The 20,302-nt window shown below is 41.3% G+C and overlaps 1 protein-coding gene across 3 annotated transcripts in view; it reads right to left on the bottom strand.

The window, feature by feature from the left end:
- CASR (calcium sensing receptor) overlaps positions 1-20,302 on the bottom strand; it is a 72,439-nt gene that overhangs the window by 3,984 nt on the left and 48,153 nt on the right. For all 3 annotated transcript variants that reach the window (XM_082763881.1, XM_082763879.1, XM_082763880.1), the window contains exons 4-6: positions 19,327-20,208; positions 6,692-6,922; positions 2,800-2,923 (exon numbers count right to left, since the gene is read on the bottom strand). In XM_082763881.1, coding sequence (XP_082620007.1) covers positions 2,800-2,923; positions 6,692-6,922; positions 19,327-20,208 — 1,237 coding nt within the window. The remainder of the gene's footprint in view (positions 1-2,799; positions 2,924-6,691; positions 6,923-19,326; positions 20,209-20,302) is intronic.

The following is a 20,302-nucleotide window of genomic DNA, read 5'->3' as shown; positions in this document are numbered from 1 at the left end:
ACAAACAAACAAAAAATGAAAACAAAACAAAAAACAACAACACAATAACAACAAAAAAAATCATGCCCATGCACTCTGTTTTTTGGATCCATTTCTTGGTAAAACTTTGCAAAGCTTGTTTGATTACTTTTAGCTGTTACACAAGCTGTGTCCCCCTCTGTTTCTTCATTTTTATCATCTGCTTCTCTCTGTCTTCATGCCTCTCGCACTCTTATCATCATGTGAAACATCCTGCCTGTCTCTACTAGAGAGAAAATGAAAAACGTGCTTGCCTCCTTAAGTGCTTGAGAGCTTATTTCTTATTCCTTGGAAGTGAGTCTTAGAACTGTTTAAATTGCTCATCTCTGAAGGCAGGAAATGCCCTTGACTCCCAGCACACTCTCATTTCATGCTGGAACATCATGGGAAGATGTGTCCTAAGGATACCACTCAGACAAGCGTCCCACTGATAGTTGCAGAGGGAGAATTCATGCCTCTGTCTCCTTCCTCTGCATAAAAATAATTAGAACCTATTGGGATGGTAACATCTGTCTCCAATGGCTGCCATAATCAAAAGGGAAGAGCCTGCTGCTCCTGCTTTTCAACCCAGACAGGTCTTGTGCTCCATTGGTGAGGGTCATGACTCCTTTGATAGCAGTGGAAAGGGGTTGAGAGCAATGAGTTGGAGGTTACATCCTGCCTCTTCCTTTGGGATCCCATCAGGATAGCAGTGGGCTGCAGTGAGTGCTGGGAACAAACACTCAAAAAACCCCTTTCAAAGGGGAACCCCTTTCTAAGCTCCCCTTGAGCTTTGCACCTGTGTGTGGACAGAAGCCCTGAGAATAACTCCCTGAGAAGCTCCTTGGTGCTAATGAAGAAGTCGGGAATGCAGAGCTAATGAGTGCAAAGCATTTCAAGCTCTCTCTTCTGGAGGGGTGACTGTGGGGAGCATCCACTGCTTGATATGATTCTGCTCTCCTAATGACTGCTTGTCTCTCTCACCTAAGTTGTTCACCTGAAAAACTTGCACTGGATGTAAAAGCACACTCAGAAGCTCCCATCACCATGTCATTTCATTTACTTTTGTTCAGCCAAACTTTTTTTTTTTTTTTTGTGTGTCTTTTACCCGGAAGCCTATTGCAAACTGCATGCATGGCAAAGCTAACTTCACATGCCAGGGAATTCAGCCACCTCCACCTGATACAGAGGCAACTATTTATCACTGCATCCTAAAGAAGTGCTTTCACTTTTGTCTTGAGCTGACCTAGAGACTACACTGCCACATAAGGGAGCAAAACAGATCTCCCTCCTCCCCCAGGGCTGCTCATTCCTTCCCCTCTTTGTGTTAGCACGAGAATTCATGCAGCTTCTTGTTCCAGTTGGAAATGCAATCTGCCAAAAAATGAGATTGTTTTCAGGAAGACCACAGACCTAATCCAATTTGCTCTGAGGTTGCACAAGTACTAGACAATGGATGAAAGCAAACAGCTTGGGGAGGAGACGAGAGATTGTCTCTTTCAGTAGTATCACTATGTCAGTTTGATGAGACTGGTTGTGAAACTGTTCTCTGTGCCTATAAAACTGGTAAGTACAGGAAGTAAAGAGCATTGCTGTCAGCTGAAATTGCAGCAGAAAACTGAGGAGTCAGAAAGCAGTCATTCCCTCAGCCTCACAAATTTCACAAATGTACCAGGGCCAGCTCCCAAAATCTTGTGAAAAACACCAAATGACACCTATTAAAAATGACCAGGATTGCTTCTATTTAATTAAAATATGTTACATGTAAGCAACTTGTAATATATGTTTATGTACCTATAGTGCTTTAAAGTGCTATGTGTTTACTATGTGTTCTTGTAAAAGTATTACAATTCCTGTCTGATAGGATGCAGATTAGATTCTCTCCCAAAGGAGAATACTTCTTAAGTTTTGCATGCAGCCTACTGGTTTTCATCTCAAGTAAGGTCTGCAGTATGCACTGGGGCTGGTGCTGCTGGAGAGGGTCCTGAGCACTCTGCAGTATGTGGGGGACTGCTGCTTGGAAAGGATTTACTTGCCTTCGTTAGCCTGGGCATGTCCAACACCGAGGAAGTTGTTGGTGTTGGAAGTTGGTGAAGGAAGAAGATGGTGTTGGATGTTCAGAAAATTTCAAGCAACTCTAAAACTGGAGTTAACTTTTCCCTTCACTGCAGAACCTGTGTGGCTTGATCCAAGCTCCCACCTCAACCAACAAAAAGAATGCTGTGGCTGTGGGTGTTTGATAGGACCCAAGAGATTCTGCTGTCTTGCAGCACCAATGTTAAGAAGCTGTGGTTGGTGACCTCATAAAGGGAAATGTTCCTCTTTGCTTTTGAAGTCGGGAATGGAATGGTCTTTATTTCTCTGTAAAGCATGAAATAAGAAGCTGATAGCAAGAGGAAAGATGGAGGCAGACAGATAATTACAGTACTTAGGACTAGGGTAGAGAGTGTCTCTTTCCTCCAGGTTTTTGGAGAAGCAAAAGCTATTGCTACAATGCAGTGGAGTTTGCCTGTGGCCTGAGAGGCTTCCTATGTGCAAGTCCTTTTCAATTTCTCTGCCTTAATTTTCCTAATTCAGAGCAGGAGTGACAAGCAGCTTAGCAGAACACAAGACCTGAGGACCACAGGACTCAATTCCCATAAGCTTCTCAGGAGAATGTCCTTCCAGGCTTTCTGTGAAAGCCCCTGGCAAAGCAGCCTCCAGCTCAGCACTGCAGGTAAGTGACTTTAACAGAACTGTAGGTGATGCACAGAAGGCTCATATGGTCCACTGCAAACCCCAGAGCAACCCTGTGGGTATTACCTGTTTCATCACTGTACTCCCCGTCGGGGCAGTCCACACACTCGAAGCAGCAGGTGGGCTCTCCCTCAATAATACCTTTTCTGGTGCCTGGGAGGCAGTCCCTGCTGCAGTTAGAGAAAGGTACCTGTAAGAAAAGAGACCAAAGAAGGTTAATGGTAATAGTGCCCTATGTACAGACTTCCCACAGCAGGACCTTGGGATTACTCCAAGGGTGTTGCTGCTTGGTTAAATGTTGGAGAGCCTCAGACAGTCCCCTCTTCTTTCCACAGAAGAGACACATCTTGCATAATAGTCTTCCCTTAAGCCAGTGATACCTGTTTGAAGGATTGCATCAAGGAATGGTGGGGAAGATCAGCAAGAGCTCTGTAATCTCTACTGTGTTGTGTGCACTGTGAACTGGTTTGTGACCCATGAGACATATGCTAAAAAACAGTCAGTAGGTGATTAAAAGAAAAGACAATCCATGTCTACTGGCAGGAATTTGAGTCAGCGTTGGAGATGATGACCTCTGACTACTGATCCCCAATCCCATAGACTGCGTATCGACTACTAAAGATTTATGGGACTTAAAACGGTTCCCTGAAACCCACTTTCTCCCAATGTCCTGAAGACCCTCTCTGGCCTAGAAACAAAAAGTAACATAACTATGCAAGAGGAGCCTTCATATTAAAGAGAGAAAGGCCCCATTTTAACAACACTGAGCATCTACAGATGCAGATCAGCAGCTATATGGCAGATACAGAAAAGGGGATGTCCACAAGAAGTACACCTTAAGTTTTCCATGTTTAAGTCCATAGAGGAGACTTGTAAACCCCCCATCTCACTTTCATCAGAACTTTCAGCAGAAAGGTTACTTGGGTTTCCAGGCTTTTGCTGCTGCAAATGACCAGAAGTGTCACCTTCTGACTGCACATTTATCCTATGCATGAACCCACCAGGGCATGGTCATATCCTGTCAGTAAATGGTCAGATGAGCATGCATGGGCATGTAAAAATGTTAGTTAAACCCACATTTTCCACTGCCAGCAGAGTGCCCTGACCTGTATGTAGCTAAGGGCTGCTCTGGTTGAAAGCCTCCACTCATGTTTTTTTGCAGGTTTTCTGCTATGTGGAAAGGAATGAGCCTACCTCCCCTTCTCCATTCCTTTCCGTAGGATCTAAAACCTACCTGAATCCTTTAACTTCCTCGCTTTTCCTATTGCCTGGCCCAAGTGCTGCTAACCTTCTCATCTCCAGAAAGCTCCTCTGTGGATATGCTTAGGCAGCGACCCTGGGTTTTAGTCTAGAAATTGCCTGTGTGCAGGCATAAACCTCAGCCACAGGGTAAGCAAGTCATGGGTAGTGGCAACTCCTTTGTGGAGATGCCCACCTTTTGGCTCAGGTATTCACATGCAGCTGAGAGTGGTTGCTGCTGCCTGTTGCTCTGAAAAACAGTTGCAGCACAGTTTGGGAATCCTGGTTCTAAGCTGTTAATCAGGATTGCAAAATCAACTGGTCAGTTGCATATCCAGGGCAAATTCCAGCAGCTCCCCACCTGAAGCACTCTCTGCAGTGAATTGTTAATACCTATTCCCTGGGTCAGTTTTTCTGCACACTGTGCATCCACCAAGAGGATTTGATCACTCTAGACTGTCCTTCCCTAGGCTGCCAGTGATGAGCTTGAACAGGGCTGAATCAAAACCCCAACTGAAGTTGTGTGCTGCTTCTCCATTATCTACTAAGCCGATTGTGCTGCCAAAGAGGAAAATTAAATACGTTTGACATGATTTCATCTTGACAAATCCAGGTTGCCTTTTTCTTATCAGTTTACTATCCTCTAAGTGTTTATAAATTGTTTAATATATTTTTTATCAAGTTTTTGGGGTTACTGAAGCTCAGCTCAATTGTGTGTAATTCCCTTGGCTCTCCAATATCTGCTTTTAGAAGCAGGTATTATGATTACCCTCCCCTAATCCTTTGAGACATCACTCATCCTCCACATTTCTCAATGACAAATTTCTAGTACTTTTGAGATTGCTTTGGCTGTCTTCTTCAGTATTCTGTGGGAAACTTCATCAAGTTCTGCCAGAATGAATCTATCTTACCTACTCTTTAACTTGTTCTTTTGCAAATCTGGCCAATACCGCTGTTCCCATGTTAAAATTAATTATGTTTAATCTTTTTTTTTTTTTTTGAGGAAGATTGAAGGCCAGAAGTCTTCAATGAGTAGTGTACTGGATAGTCTTTTGAGCAGAGCCTTTTATCTTGAAGAAATTCAAATTTTATAAACTGAAAAAAAATACCTACAGTAGACCTAAAGATCATGATCCCTTCCTGGTGGCACACAATTTACCTGTCCTGTCATGAAAGTCATCAATATCCAGCTGCATAGGACAGTGAATAGAGATAAATGTTACACTGTTGGAGGAATGCAGACCAAAAAAAAACATAATTACTCAGTTTAAGTGGAAAAAAGGAAAGGAAAGGAAAGGAAAGGAAAGGAAAGGAAAGGAAAGGAAAGGAAAGGAAAGGAAAGGAAAGGAAAGGAAAGGAAAGGAAAGGAAAGGAAAGGAAAGGAAAGGAAAGGAAAGGAAAGGAAAGGAAAGGAAAGGAAAGGAAAGAAAAGAAAAGAAAAGAAAAGGAGTGTCCTGAGTGTTGGAAAAGGTGCCAGTGACATTTGTAACAATCAGAAGAAGGGATCAGAGTATCGGGGTTTTTAACTCCACTTGCAGTTTAGGCTCAGTCTCTAGCTGCACTTAGAAAAGCCAGGGCTTGGTATTTCTGCAGTGGTGAGCTCTGCCTGATTAGCAGATCCTGATTAGGCAGAGAGCACTTAATTTAATCCGTAAGTGAAACTGGTGTAGCTGGAGTAAAGGTAATGCTTAACTGATGATGTAAAGGTGTAAGGCAAATATAGTTGTTCAGACAGAGTTACTCAGTCTGCCAGCCAAAGCGAATAATCACCTGGAAGCGAATTGCCTTATTCATTCATCAGGTGCCAATTTAACACATCTAAATGTTGCAGCAGTGCCCAATGGCAACATTTTTAAACTAACACACCCTGTGTCACCTCCCAGGCCACAAGCTCAGTAGCTGCTCCAGGAGCCAAGCTGTCTGTTCTGTCCAGTCTGTACACTTAGCTCTTGTCTGGAGATCTCTGCACTATCATGTTCCCATCATGTGAGGAGAGAGCCCTGGAGGCTAGAGAAATACAATCATGATAAAAAGGTCTTACACCTACAACTAAGCAGAAAAGGACCTAGGCCTAATGAAAGTCAGTGATTACATCAAGTACTTTTGAGACATATACCTATACATACACCTTCTGGTAAATTAAAAAAAGGTATCAGGTGCTGGTGTGTTCCACCATTTGAGAACCAAGTCCAAGTTAACCTAGGACAACAAACAGGAGTTGTGCTGTTTGTTTTGCAAGGCAAAGACATGAGGAAGGCTCTGGGACATGGAGGGTAAAGACAGCAGAAACAGCTTAACTTGGAACAGGAAGAGACAATTCTTGTTTCAGAGATACTGGGAGCAGAAGAGATGTCTGTTTTCAGTGATGAAACTACTGTGCTCAAGAAACCTTGACCTAGTCAACAGCCAGGCATGAATTTCTAATCTTTGTAGAAACAGCATTACGAAAACCTAAGCTAACTATTTGGGCCAGAGAAAAGGCATTATTTAAAGCATTCGTACATAGGCTTATCAAATGTATAGGAAGGGAGAAGCAGCTCATTATTTCCAGAAGTGTGTACTGAGGGCGTGAAGGACTGGGGCAGAGAATATGTATACAATAAGATGAATGGGTGTTTTAATGAGGCATGGAGCAATAATACGAGGAGTATGCAAGGTTGGTTCAAATTACATCTTGAAGCAACTTGTTAAATACTGCTGTGAGGATTTAAGCACTTACCTCCTTTGAGAATCCACTCCACAGGATTTTGTTTTCGTTGATAAAGAGCCTCTCCCCTTTCTTGGCGTAGACATTGTAGTGCCCAACCTCCTCAAAGACGACTGAGCCATCCTCCGGAGAGAGATGCCAATTTATTATTGAGTAATTCCCTACTAGGTCTCCAAACTCATCAAAGTCCACTTGCTCCCCCATATTATTGGTGAAATTTAAGTGGCGTAGGTGCTTCAGAACCTGGAGAGAGATATAGAGACACTGTGAACACCTGTGTCACAACCCTAACACAGGACATGTCTGCTATTGGGACAAAACTGGAAATAATCACTTTACTACAGTGTTTAATCTCTTAAAAATCACTACATTACAGCAGTAGCTGACTTTTTTCATGAACATCACATGGAAACAGAAACTCTGTACAAACCTTGTAGACATTGCAAAGTATTGTGGCCCATTGGATGGATGGCAGCCATCTGCAACTTTGCTTACTAGTTGCTGCCCCTCTCAGCTTTTTGTTACCCCTCTTCAGTCCCTTCCCACAACCTCTCCAACAGCTCTTCTTTAGGGGCAGAAAAGTGACAGCAGCCACTGAAGTGTTTTGGTCACCCAGGCATCCCACTCACCCTGCTCTTGCAAAATTTATGCTCTACATAAAAGCAATCTTAGAATCATAGAATATCCCAAGTTGGATGAGACCCACAAGCATCACCTAGTTCAACTCCTAGATTCCCAAAAGACCACACAAAAAATTAGACCATGTGTCTCAGAGCACTATCCAAATGCTTCTTGAACTCTGGCAGGCTCAGTGCTGTGACTGCTTCCCTAGGGAACCTGTTCCAGTGCCTGACCACCTTCTTGGTGAAGAATCTTTTCCTGATATCCAGCCTGAACTACCCTTGTCGCAGCTTCAAGCCACTTCCTCAGGTCCAGTTGGCATCATTCATCTCTGAATGATTAATCACTCAGAAACATAAATGCTTGCGAAGCAATTCAAATTTGTCCTTTGATTTAAAAACTCCAAGTCCAATGTACTTGAGTAAAATCCAGCAAATCAGACTTGTTCACCACATGGCAGGCCTGGGCAGTTCACAGCACTTTTTTGGACTCCTGTCTCCTCGTCACATGGTTTCAGGTAATCACATTCTGCCTGTCCCCACGTGTTGACTCCTGTAATTTTCATGCCTTAAGCTGTCACATGCTGTGAACAAGAGCAGTTTAAACCAGGAACAACTGCAGTTGCAAAATTCATGATCCTGATAGCTGGACAAATAGAGAAAAGGAGCAGCAGCATAGAAGAAAACCTGTACAAATGACTGTGAGACAATTCTTTTACATAGTAGGTACTTTTCTAATCTTCAAGAATAAATTGCTGTCTTACGCATTTATCATTTTTTTTTTTTTCTAATTTAAATTGAGATTCTTGTAGAAGTCATGTATGGATTCCAGCTGTTGTGACTCTAACGGCAGCTGGATGTCAGCTGTCCCTAGACCACTGCTGCTCTGGTTCTAGCACCTACAACAGCTTGAGGCCAGTTCTCCCTCTTTTATCTATGGGTGCCCAACCATACAATCCTGGATGGCAAAATGTAAAACAAAATGAACAAGCAAACAAAAACCCAAACTAAATCAATCTGTGGGCAGGCAGAGACCTCCTCACCCCATAGACATAGAACAGATAAAAATGTTTCGCTGAAGCCTTTTCACTTGGAAACATAGGGACAGAGGAGCAGAATCACTTCATTAATTCCTGTCAGTTTTGCTAAATTGTCTCATTTTTCTCTGTTTCCCCTTAGGATCCTTCTATCACAAAATAAAATCCCAAGAGCTCCAGAGATACCCTTGTCTCTTCTCACACTTATATTAATGCCAACCTGAGAGAGTCTGGAACAATCAGAGTAGTACTACACAGGACATGACTGGCTATACTATACTACTTAATCTTTGTGTAATGTTGATGGAAGTACATTGAAATATTAACACACTATTTAGTCTTTGAATGTTGAGTTAGATGGTGGAGGGAAGAGTTTTTTCTGTCTTTCTCATCCCCACTGTCCCTCTTCTGGAGGGACTCCTCCATACTGCATTATCTCACTTTGGCCTTTTTTTTTTTACAGTAGGGCTGCAATCCTGGATGTGTTAGCAGGAACCTTGCCCATAAGGACAGTACCCAAGCACCTGATGATGCAGGAAACCTGCATTCCTCTTCAAGTTCTAGCACCTACCCCAGGGTAACACCTCCAGTATTGACATCCAGACCAGAGTTCAGTCATGATGAGCTGCGTTTCATCCTTCTCCTCACTCCAACAAAATCATAGAATCAAATGTTACACTCTCATGCAGTACTGCAGCACTGCTGAACTACACTAGCCCTGAGTGGGTATCACTGCTGGGTTGAACTTTATCTGTATAGGCAGGAGGTGCAGAACACACATTTCTTTTGATTAAAGTTACTACACACATTAAGGGACAATCTTGCAAGAGCTGTATTTAAGATGCTTCAGTTTAAGTCCTGCCTCTCCTGCTCAGCTGCAGAGGCAGGAGGCTGGCTGTTCTTACTGTCAGTGAGACAAATGATAGAGAAACTTCTGGATCCCCTGGATATTTTTTTAAAATCTATCTTCATAGCATTCATCTCAGTCACTCTGTTCCTTAAAATTCACAGCGGAGGTGCATCAGGACAACAGGAGTAACAAAATAGGTTTCCCCTCTCAGCAAATACCAAAGTTTGCCTTCAAGTGTGAATTTATGAGGGGCACCTTGTGAACCAGTAACTGAGTGACTGCTAGGACATGTTCTTGTTTTAGAAGGTAATAAAATCCAAGGATGTCACCTGTATATCACACAACCAGTTTTAATGTCTATGGGATGAAAATACAGTTTAAACAGCCAAGAAATATATAAGCACTAAACTTCAGAAGAGGAAGTTGTAGACTCTACGCTTGCCTAGAATTACTGCTGCACTCTTATAGGCAGCAGTCTGTTAATGATTAGCTAAAGGCTTTACAGTTAAAAACATGTCACTATATTTTGTAACTAAACATAGAAACATAAATACCCAGGACTCAATTCATGAAGACTTAAAAGACCCTGCTTCAGTGAGGGCAACGGCATGTGTCACGGGTGTATGTATAGCATTCTGGAACCAAGAGTTTACAGAAAAAAGTGTTGACCTCATAGCTTGAGTACACCTTCAGCAGCTGGTGGAAGCCTGTGGGGAGCCTGTTCCACAAGCTGCTGACTTCAGATGTTTCTTTCTGTAATTTCTCCCCCTTTTCTTCTGTCTGAATTACAATGCCTTTTAATTAAAACACCTGTTATCAGAAAGAACTTGTAAGGTGCCTTCTAGTCCACCTTCCTAGGCCACTCCTAGCCAGGTAAGGCCATTCCCATGGTAAAGCCATTCCCAGCCATGTTGCCTCCCATGCTTTATCCAGACTGGATATTCTGAGTAATGTTATTTCCACTGCAAGGAGCATAAAAACATAACAGTTGTAGTAGGTCAGACTAGCAGCCCATCTCCCCAGGACCTGTTTCTGACAGTAGCCAAACAGCAAATGCCTAGGCAAGAGTCAAAGGGGACATGATACTTCCCCAGAATACTCACACATTTTGCAGCTCAGTGATTTCCTGGGCCCAAGCTATTTGTACTTTATAACCCATAGTGGATTATTTTTCCATGATGCATATCTGTGTTCTGCACCTGTGCAAGCTTTTCACATCCACAACTTCCTAGCAAAGAGATCTACATTTTATGACAAAAACTACTTGTTGGAACAGAGCAGATGCTAATCTCTTTTGATACACTTTGTGTTTATGTTGGAAGAGACAAAGAATCATGATTTGCAAATCACCTTTTCCATACATCTCAGGATTTTACAAGCCTTTGTCAGATCTCTCTTCAGCTATTTCGTTCCAAGGCTGATGAGTCCTATCTGACTTTGCTGCTTCTTATACAGAAGCTGCTCCATTGACTCTTCTCCAAATTTTCCCAGTCTACCTCATCCATTCAGAGACCTGCATATTTTTGAAGTGAGATGCACCAAGGCTTAATAAGATGGCTCCAGCACAGTTTTCCTCTCCGCCCCCTTTCCAGTAGGACCATTCTTAACACTCCATTTGCTTCTTTGATTATTGCTCAGCCAGAACTGAGCAGTCCACCTGAGGACCTGTTCAGTCTTGAAGATATCATTTGTGATTAGTCAGAACCAACCATTTATTTTTTTCCTTTGCTCATTGTCTTTCAAACAACAGTTTATCCATGAAAGGAATGAATTTGGTGGCAAACGTACGAAGCCACCTAGAAGCCTGAGCTGTCACTACAAACAGGATCTCCCTTATCCACATGCAGCCTGATGCCTTCAAACAACTTCAGGAGGTTTGTAAAATAGGACTTCTTTTCACAAAAGTCATGCTAACTCCTCAGTATATTCTGTTTTGCCTCCATGCTTTATTATTATTATCATTATTATTGTTGTTGTTATTATTATTATTATTAAAGTACTATTTCTAATAATGGGCTCAGTCAGTCTTTGCTAGTTGCTTGGATCTCCTCCAGAGCTTTTAAAAAATGATTTTCACACCTGCTATCTTTGTAGGCCTCAGGGCCCAACACAGTTTTAAACAAGAGTTTGGGCACCATAGGCAGGACTTCATCTACTTCATCTATGAGTTCTGGCAGAGCTCTTGGGATAATGTTATTCACTTGCACGTAGTTATTAAGTTTTGAATGCTCCTGTGTCCCCTAGCTTCTTCTACATGCACTGCAATATCAGACAGATCCTCTAGAAGTCCCCTATAAATGAACAAACTCAAGAACCTTCTCAAGTTCTCTCAAGTTCTTCCATAGTGAACACACATTTTTTTTTCTCTTTCCTGCTATGGCCTTACCTTTTCTTTTGCAGTGATTATCTATGGTCAGATTATCTATGATTATCTGCAGTCACTCCTACTCTTGAAGTGTTTAAAGAAAGATTTCATAGAATCATAGAAAGGTTTGGTTGGAAGGGAGCTTAAAGGTCATCTAGTTCCAACCCCCCTGCCATGGGCAGGAACACCTTCCTCTAGACCAGGTTGCCCAAATCCCCATCCAACCTGGCCTTAAACACTTCCAGGGATGGGGCATCCACAGCCTCTCTGAAAAACCTGTTCCAGTGCCTTCAGAATAAAGAATTTTCTCCTTATATCTAATATAGACCAGGATATGGCTGGCTTTCTGGGCTATAAGACTATTGTATTAGCCCAGTGGTCATGGCATACAGCATTTGATTTCCAATTGGCAAGTATCAGTTAGGAGGGCACAGGACATAGTAAACATGGGACCAAGATATTTTGTTTCCTGAAGGTCCTCAAAAATTAATGCTGGCCATGTGCAGAACAGCTGTAAAGTACATTGTGTTTGAGCATTTGTGAAATTGTTTTTTCCATTCTATGAGCACTTGTCCATAGAATGCTGGTACTGAAATAATGCAAAGCTGGTAGTGAATAACACATCATTTAAGGATGCTATGATAAAGGATGATGATTTTGCTCAAAAAAGTGTAGCAGGAAAATTTTCATTTGCTTAGCTTTGATTGAATGTATGTAATACAAGAGCAAATAAACAGAGTGGCAACATCCTCTGCATTACATCTCAACCACGGAGTTTTCAAAGATTTATGTAGGAAAACAGCATGTGAAATCCAGTCAATTGAAATTCAGTGCAATGTATTTTTTAAAGTCAGACTTAAAGATGTGACCTTCAAATCACAGTTCTATTTTTAATTGTAATTACTTTTTAATGGGAAAAAGACTCACTTCATTTTGAGTCTTTCAAAATGTTTATTTGGATAATGTTGTTGCAACTAACTTGGATTTAACTGAAGCTAGTGAATTTGATTAACTCTAGGGGAGAATGGAGGTGACAATAGCAATAAGTTTTAACACTATTTCAGAATAATCTTAGGTTAATTCTAAGGTAAGAGTTTTAACTCTGACGTTTTTCCCTCTTTCTGATTTAAATGAAAATCCAGCTGTATGATGGTAACTCAAGATATTTGTATAGCCCACAGCATGAAATTGTATGATTAGTTCTGTATAGTCCAAAAGAGTCCTTCCTCCGAGTAACTTCAGCAGCGAAGGCATCTGAGGTAGCCTTGGTCCCAGTTCAGTGCCATCCCAAGAAGACTTCATCTGATCCACCAATGAAGAGGAGTGCCTGTAGGATTTAAATATGCATCTGGAAGTCTGTGATCCTATACTTCTGGAGAAAAATGCCTGTAATGACAGCATCTTTCCCCTCCTTACAAATACAGTGGGAATTAATGTAGTTGCTATTACTTAGGACAAAAATCATGTCAGCAAAAGGAAGAAATCATGTCTATGGGGAATCCCTGGGCCTGGAATATAAGGATACAAAAAATCAAACAGTTTTCTGACTAGTCACCTGACTCAGTAATGTACAAGTGTAGGCCAGTCATAATGGAGGTCTCTGTATCCAACAGAACAGAGAAAATCCACTGAAAATCTAGAGGAAATGATGGAACAACTGTGCCTGATCTGCATACATGATAAACCCAGTATCAGTTCAGAGGTTTTGTCTGTGTTCATTAAAACAAAAGCTCATTAATTAGGTGGTAATGATATGTCACTGACTTCATCATACAAATAAATCTCAAAGAGCACTGTTTATTGTGGTGTGCTCTGAGTGTTGCTTCAACAGAGATCATTCAAACAAGACTCTGAAACACAAGTATTATACTAATGGAAAGTAGAACACATATACAAACTCCTGGAGAACAAATAGGAAAAAATCATTTGGTGTATTAAGAAACGTCTTGAATGTATTAAAATGAAGAGGGTGTCACGTATGCCAGACCCTCATGACGTAAGATTGAAAGAGACAGATAAAGAGGATGGTGAAGGAGCAGGAAAGCAGAATGAGTGATGTGTTATTGCACTCACTATCAGAAAGAAAAACACACAGGATGTTCTTATCCCAAGGGCACTTGCTTTGAAGCCATAATATGACATTAATGGAAGTGGAAGGTCCTTAAAAAGAGATTAGAGAACAGCCTGAGCAATTTAAATTGGATCTAAAAGACTGACAGAAGCAGACAGTTCTTCACAGCATTCTACTAGCAATAAGAAGAGTGCTAATACAGCTGGATTACAATATACACATAAAAATGCCACTGGCCTTGAATGACAAAGTCAGTATGCTACCTAATATTATTCCACAGCAATCAAAACCCACATTTCTAGTATACATTCAAGTGTAATGCATAGCCAGGAGCATGTCTGAAGTTTTCCTCTGTATCAGCCCATGTAGGACATGCACCACTGCTCAAAGGGACACTCTAGAGTCAGCCTCTGATGGGCTTGCAACAGGGGCCAAAGGAAGACAATAAAAGGCAGAGGTATGTCCTCCTCTGTAATCAGACTGGTTAACCTGACCTCACTCCCAAGAAAAACAATGGGAAAACAAGAGTTAGGGGTTGAGGATGAACTAATACAAAATTACAGGACAGACACATAATTGCTACCAGTCAGTAAAGCTTTGAGAAATAAGGGTCTTGTTAATACAAGTTTGGTTGTCAAACACAACCCTTTGGAATTGAAATACCAAGGCTTTACATTTAATGTAAAGCATCCTCCTAAAGGTTTACCAGCAGATTTCTAAAAGCAAACCATCCATTCACAGAGAATTCCTCAAGGCTCAGTAAACAACTCAGCTATCCAATATGTCCTTCAGTACTCTGGCAGCAAACACAGAAGTGCTGCTGGGAGAACTTGCAGAAAACAAATGGATTAATGTAAGGGTAAATAACAACAAAGACAAATCATTCCCCCTAGGTTGCTCTCTCACATCTGGGTTTAATGTGGTAAAATTCAGACTTACGTGTTAAGGCATAAGAAATTCCTGCCACAGGCACAGAAAGGGTATCACATCCTGTAAAGCATTACAGGCAATTCACTGCAGCCTTTCCACCATGGTAAGGAAGGCTAATGTGACTTGTTCATGTATAAATGAAGAAGTAATAAGTGTATGTAAATGTGGGACTTTTTTTCCACTGTCTGGTTGAGGCTGAAAATGTGTCAAAAAGGATGAGTAACTGGACAAGATACAGAAATAAACCAGATAAAGTATCTTATGAACTAAATTTACTCTGTTTAAATTACCAAGATAAGACTGAGGAATAATTTATCAATGTGCATAAACACCTCACTGAGAGATATGATGGACTTTAATAGAACAAGGCCAAATAGAGACCAGTGGAACTAAAGGCTAGTTAAAAATTCAAACTAGAAATAAGAGACGATCTGTGACAGGAGCTGTGACCTGCCATAGACTGTACTAATAAAGAAAAAGCTCTGCTAGGTAGCACATCTGCTGGGGATAATAAATCTTGTTCAACACAAGTATGCTGGCAAGCACAGCCCTTCAGAAGTGAAATACCCAGGCTTTACATCTAATGTAAAGCATGCCTTAGATGAATCAAGATTACTCTCCTGAATGTGATATACATTTACATGGTTTATTATACAAAGGATTGTAAACTGCACAATCATTTAGCAAGTGACTCTATTTTAACATTTTTGAGGTTCCTATTAAGGTTTTGTCTCTATACAGACAAAAGCAGCAGCACAAGTACAGGGAGAGCTCATTGTCAGTGCTATTGGATGGTGCTCTCTAGTGTACTCTATATGCTTCTATCTGTAGCTAGAGCCACCATATGAAAGGACCAGTGTGGACACCTAGTCTATACCCAATGCCATAGTTGCTTTGTTTTCCACTTTTAACAAACACAATATGAACTAATCCATTGCACACATGGGCCCAGGGAACTGTGTTTACTAATGGTGAAGAATCTATCGTCAGAAATCCTGACTGAGTAAACGATGCTTTAATACTCTTGGGATGTCAACATACCACACAATAACTGTTATGGCAAAATATCTAAAAGCCTAAAATAGGGTTCTTTTTATTAATTTAAGTCTAAATTTAGTTCTAAGTGGTATATTGTGAATTGTCCAATTATTAAAGCTATTAGTAGAGCCAGTAGTTATCCTACAAGCTCAGTGTTTTTAGGCACCATAATCCACATCTGATTGAAATGTCTCTTCTGGGAGGTGTTTAATGCCATCTTTACCCATCTGTGCAGAGATCTAATCAATATATGAGGCTCTCTGCACCCATTTGCTGTCACTTTCCAGTAACAACTCTTTATAGTCAGTCTATTCAAAGTCCCAACAGGATCTGAAACTGCCTTCAGCAATTCTTCCTGAACGACTAAGTTTCATACCAGCCTAAGTTAATACCTGTTTTGAAATTATCTTGCTCTGTATTTCACAACGCAGTTGTTTTCAGTACACCATTTTAATTGTCCAACCGGCCTATATAGTTCAACAGACACAAAATTGATTAGATAAGCGCTTAGGTTCAAAAGTCTGGAGAGATGTATGTCATCTAAGGAAACACTCCCTTCTTTAAGGCCTCACAGAATCCAATAAGTTGAAGCCAATTCATATTTGATTTTTTCTAATTATTTAATTATTTTCTTAAATTTTGGTTGAACAGCATAAGGCAGTTTTTCACAAAGTCTGAGGTCAATCAGATTTCTAGGCATTCTTTACCAGGCATAATTTACTTGAGTGTGTCCTTTATCTGCTAACCATTTGGACAGACCATTTTTCAGCATGTACATCTTTGCCTCAGTGACTAGAAGAGCTATCTCATTTTTTACTCATGAGCCTGCCAAAGTTTACAGCTTCCAGTAAAATCACAACTTGAAAATAGTCCATCTAAGGATGCTCTGCTCCATGACCCTGTGACTGCACACTTTTGCCTTCGCAAGAGCCTTCTCAAAACCCTACTGAATCACAACAATTTTATTCTGAGACAGAAAGAGAAGCCCATCAGCTGTTTGTTCAAAAATGTGGATTTGTTCTATCAAAGAAGATGTTAAGAAAAGAGGGGCTGTAACAGCAGACTATTGGAGCTGTTACTGATAAACTGGACAAAGAGGTAGGGAAGAAGCTTCAGTGCAGGAGGCCTGAGCTCATGCTGTACCCTTGCCATACTGTTCTATAGCTTATGGGAGAGCCTGTGTCTGGGGAAAGCAAGTCCATGAACCAGCGAAACAAACAGAATTAGCTTTACTCAATACACGCTTCTAAAAATATCACAGTCCACCAGTGAATGAGAATGCGTATCTAGCTGGCTCACGGTTCTGTGCCAGGCCTCATGCTATCCAGTTCAGATGAAATGATCACTGAGATAAAAATGTTATTTCTATACAGAAATCCACACAAACACCCTGAACAAAATATATATAACAGTTCCTCTAAAAGGTTTGTATTCTAAGTACATAATATACTAGCAGACAATAAAAAAAAAATAACTCTTATGAGTTAGTGGGATAATATCACTGAAAAGAAACAAATTCAAACTATATGAAATTATAAAGCAGAACACACTATTTATCCTCACCAGCCACTGACCCTGCTGGCAAAGACAACCATGGAAAGGAATTCAGGATAATGGAGCCACAAGTTCACAGGGATTGCATTGTCTGTCACACACACCACCTGGTCAGTGATTTCAGACACTTAGTGGCTGCTGCCTCCAGTGTCTGGCAGGGAGGCTTCCTAACACCTTTCTCACTCCTGCTGATTGCTTTCTACTAAGAAACCATTGAAGTGATTGTATGAAAAGTGAGCAGCCACAGAACTGCTGTGTTCCAGGAAGTTAATTTCTGCAGTAAGGTTTTCTTCAGTCTTAGATTCTGGTTGTTCAGAAAAGTGTTCTCTGGAGATGCTGGAGGATGGAGGTTTGTGAGGTAAACTCATTACTCCTGTGGCTAAGGAAAGCTTCCTGAATGTAATGAGCTACAAGGGGCTACAATGAGCTACAATGTGAAGTAGGTGTGCTCACAGATTTGGCATTTACCTGCTATTCATAAGTTTGATGTTGAAATGAAGTGAAAAAATGCACAAATAGCAAATATGCTTGACAGCCAACACCACATAATGGTGGTCATATCAGATATGCACTGCTCCCTTGTAGCACCTGCTATTCCTATCCAGTCCTGTTCTTCCCCCCAACTCTTTCTTGGTGCTATAAGCCAGGAAGCCTGGATCAGTGTGCTTTACATTTTGATATAGCTATCCTTCAGTACCAGACAAGAAAATAAAATAAAAAAAAAAAGACATTCTTCCCTGTTTTGGAATCCTCAACAAACACATTACTGCAATTTATTGTGAATATCCCATTCTTTTTTCTTTCCAAGGCGACAAAGCATGAGGGAATAAATTTAAAAATATATTTATTCTGAAACACTTTTAGCAATACAAATTAAAGCTAAATCTGTCTATGACTTGCCCAATTCTGCCAGTATACTCCTGAAAAGCAAAATAGCATTGAAAGACAGAAACCTCAGAGCCAGCAATTGCAGAATTCCTCTACACTAGGGTCGAAACCTGCACTCAATAACTCCAAGTAAAATGTCTTTGGCAGACCCAAATTAGGTACCTAGAGCTAAAGAGTGCAGTTTTCAAAACTGCCAAGAAGAATCTTTTACTTTGTTTTGACTGATGTTTATGCATTTACCGAGAACAGACAGAAACCAAACTGCAGTTCACACATGTGAATGCTGACCCAATATCTGCAAAGTCTGTGTCATGGGCAGCCTCTAGTTTGGTTAGTCTATCCCAGACAGAGGGAATTACACAAACAAACATGCTTGTGATCCTCTTTTCATTCATTAGTGTTCTTCTGATTTCAGAATCTTTCAGATTTCAGTTTGGGATCCAAGTTTTATGTCATGACCAGAAATGGGCAACTAATTTGCTGCATATTTGGCATATTTTCATTTGTTAACCTTAAATCTAATCCTTCTATTTGAGAATGTACTGGATAGTCTAAACACACAATGAATAGTGCATTAGATAGCACAGTCAAATGCACGACAGGATATAGAGTATTAATAAAGGATCAGAAGACCAGAATGCCAGAATATTATCCATAAACCAGTGAGCAGAATTTATCAACTGAATTAGTGAATGTGTTGTTAATATCATTTTATCAGTTCACAAATACCATTGCCATCTATTATTTATCTATTATTTGCCCAACGGCCACACATTATTTTTCTTCATTATTCAATCTGCTTTAGTTTGATCCTATATAAGCTGAAAACTGTGGAAAAAAAATATGGCCTGTATGGAAAATTGCTGTGGGATTGCAAAACCTGTAGAGCTTGCCAAAGACAATGAACTCTAAAAACTGTTTTCCTTGTTTATGTGTTCTCTCCAGACCCTCTTGTTTATGTAAGGGCTTAATATATGATCAAATTACCTTGTGTCAGCCAAGCTGTGGTAATTGTGTGTGTGTGCACTTTTGGCCTGTAGCGAATACAAGAAAATTTAACTTAGTTTAAACCCCTTCCACTGCAGGCAAACCTTACACAAATTACTTTCACTGCAAGGTGGACCTAAATTGCCTGCAGTGATATGCTAAATCCTAGGAGCCTGACTGTTTGTCCAAGACCCAGGATTGTGAAAGGCACCCCTCCCCAGGCAGCCTGGAGGCGCTCCAGGACAGCTTTTCTTTTTTTCTATGAGTATCTTGCACAGGTATGCCTTAACAGCAACAAAGAACTTACCTGCCATGCCTCAACCTTCTTAATGTCTGCACAGGATCCGTTAGTGAAGAGCCCTTTCCCAGGGGTACAGGTATATATATCCTGCAAAGCGTGGGCAATAGAATATACTGCCAAATACACGTTATAGGATATCCGCAAGTGTGTGTAGTCCATGTATGGTGTCTCCACACTGGTGATGTTCTCATCCCCTGTGCATGGAGGTCGAAAGGCAGTTGTACTGTTTCCAATGCCCAAGCCCTCTTCATGGGCCTTGTGGAAGGAAGCTGAAGCTGGAGAATTTTTGGACCCATCGGGGAGATAGCAGTTAAATGTCTCCTCCCAAAATTCCTTGGCAAAGCCATTGTTGGTGGATTTCTTGGGATGCACCTTTTGCAGGAACTCACGAAAGCCTGGGATCTGTCCTGCCTTCAGTGCAAACCCAATGGTGCTGCCAATGACACGGAAGAACTCTGGCATGGCTATCAGGGAAGAGCTGGCCCAGGCCTCACTTGCCAGCCAGATCTTGCCAGTGATGTTTCGCCTGACGATCTCTTTGATGAGTGGTTCCAGGTCCGGGCCACTGGAGAAAACAACAATCACTCTTGCTGTGGAGTTCTGGATGACCTCCACCACCTGCTGGATCTCTTCTTCGTCTGAATACTGGGAGATGAGCTCACTAAAATCGATGCAGATGTCTCTCTCCTCCGCCTCCTCCCGAAACTTTTCAATCCCTGGCCGTCCATAGTCATCATCAGCTGCAATTGTCCCCACCCAGTTCCAGCGGAAGTACTCGATGATGTCTGCCATCGCGGTGGCCTGATGCTCGTCGTTGGGGATTGTGCGGAGGAAGGACTTAAACTGGTTCTTATTGCTCAAAAGACGACTGGATGAGGCATAGCTGACCTGCAAGAGCACAGCAGACAAGTAAACGAGACCATGAAGTGAACTGCCTGGGAATAAAATGCCAACATTTGCGTAGATTAACTGTCAACCTGTA

This window comes from Aythya marila (genome assembly GCF_965140915.1).
Source record: "Aythya marila genome assembly, chromosome: 1".
NCBI lineage: Eukaryota > Metazoa > Chordata > Aves > Anseriformes > Anatidae > Aythya > Aythya marila.
This window is presented reverse-complemented; position numbering and strand designations above follow the sequence as displayed.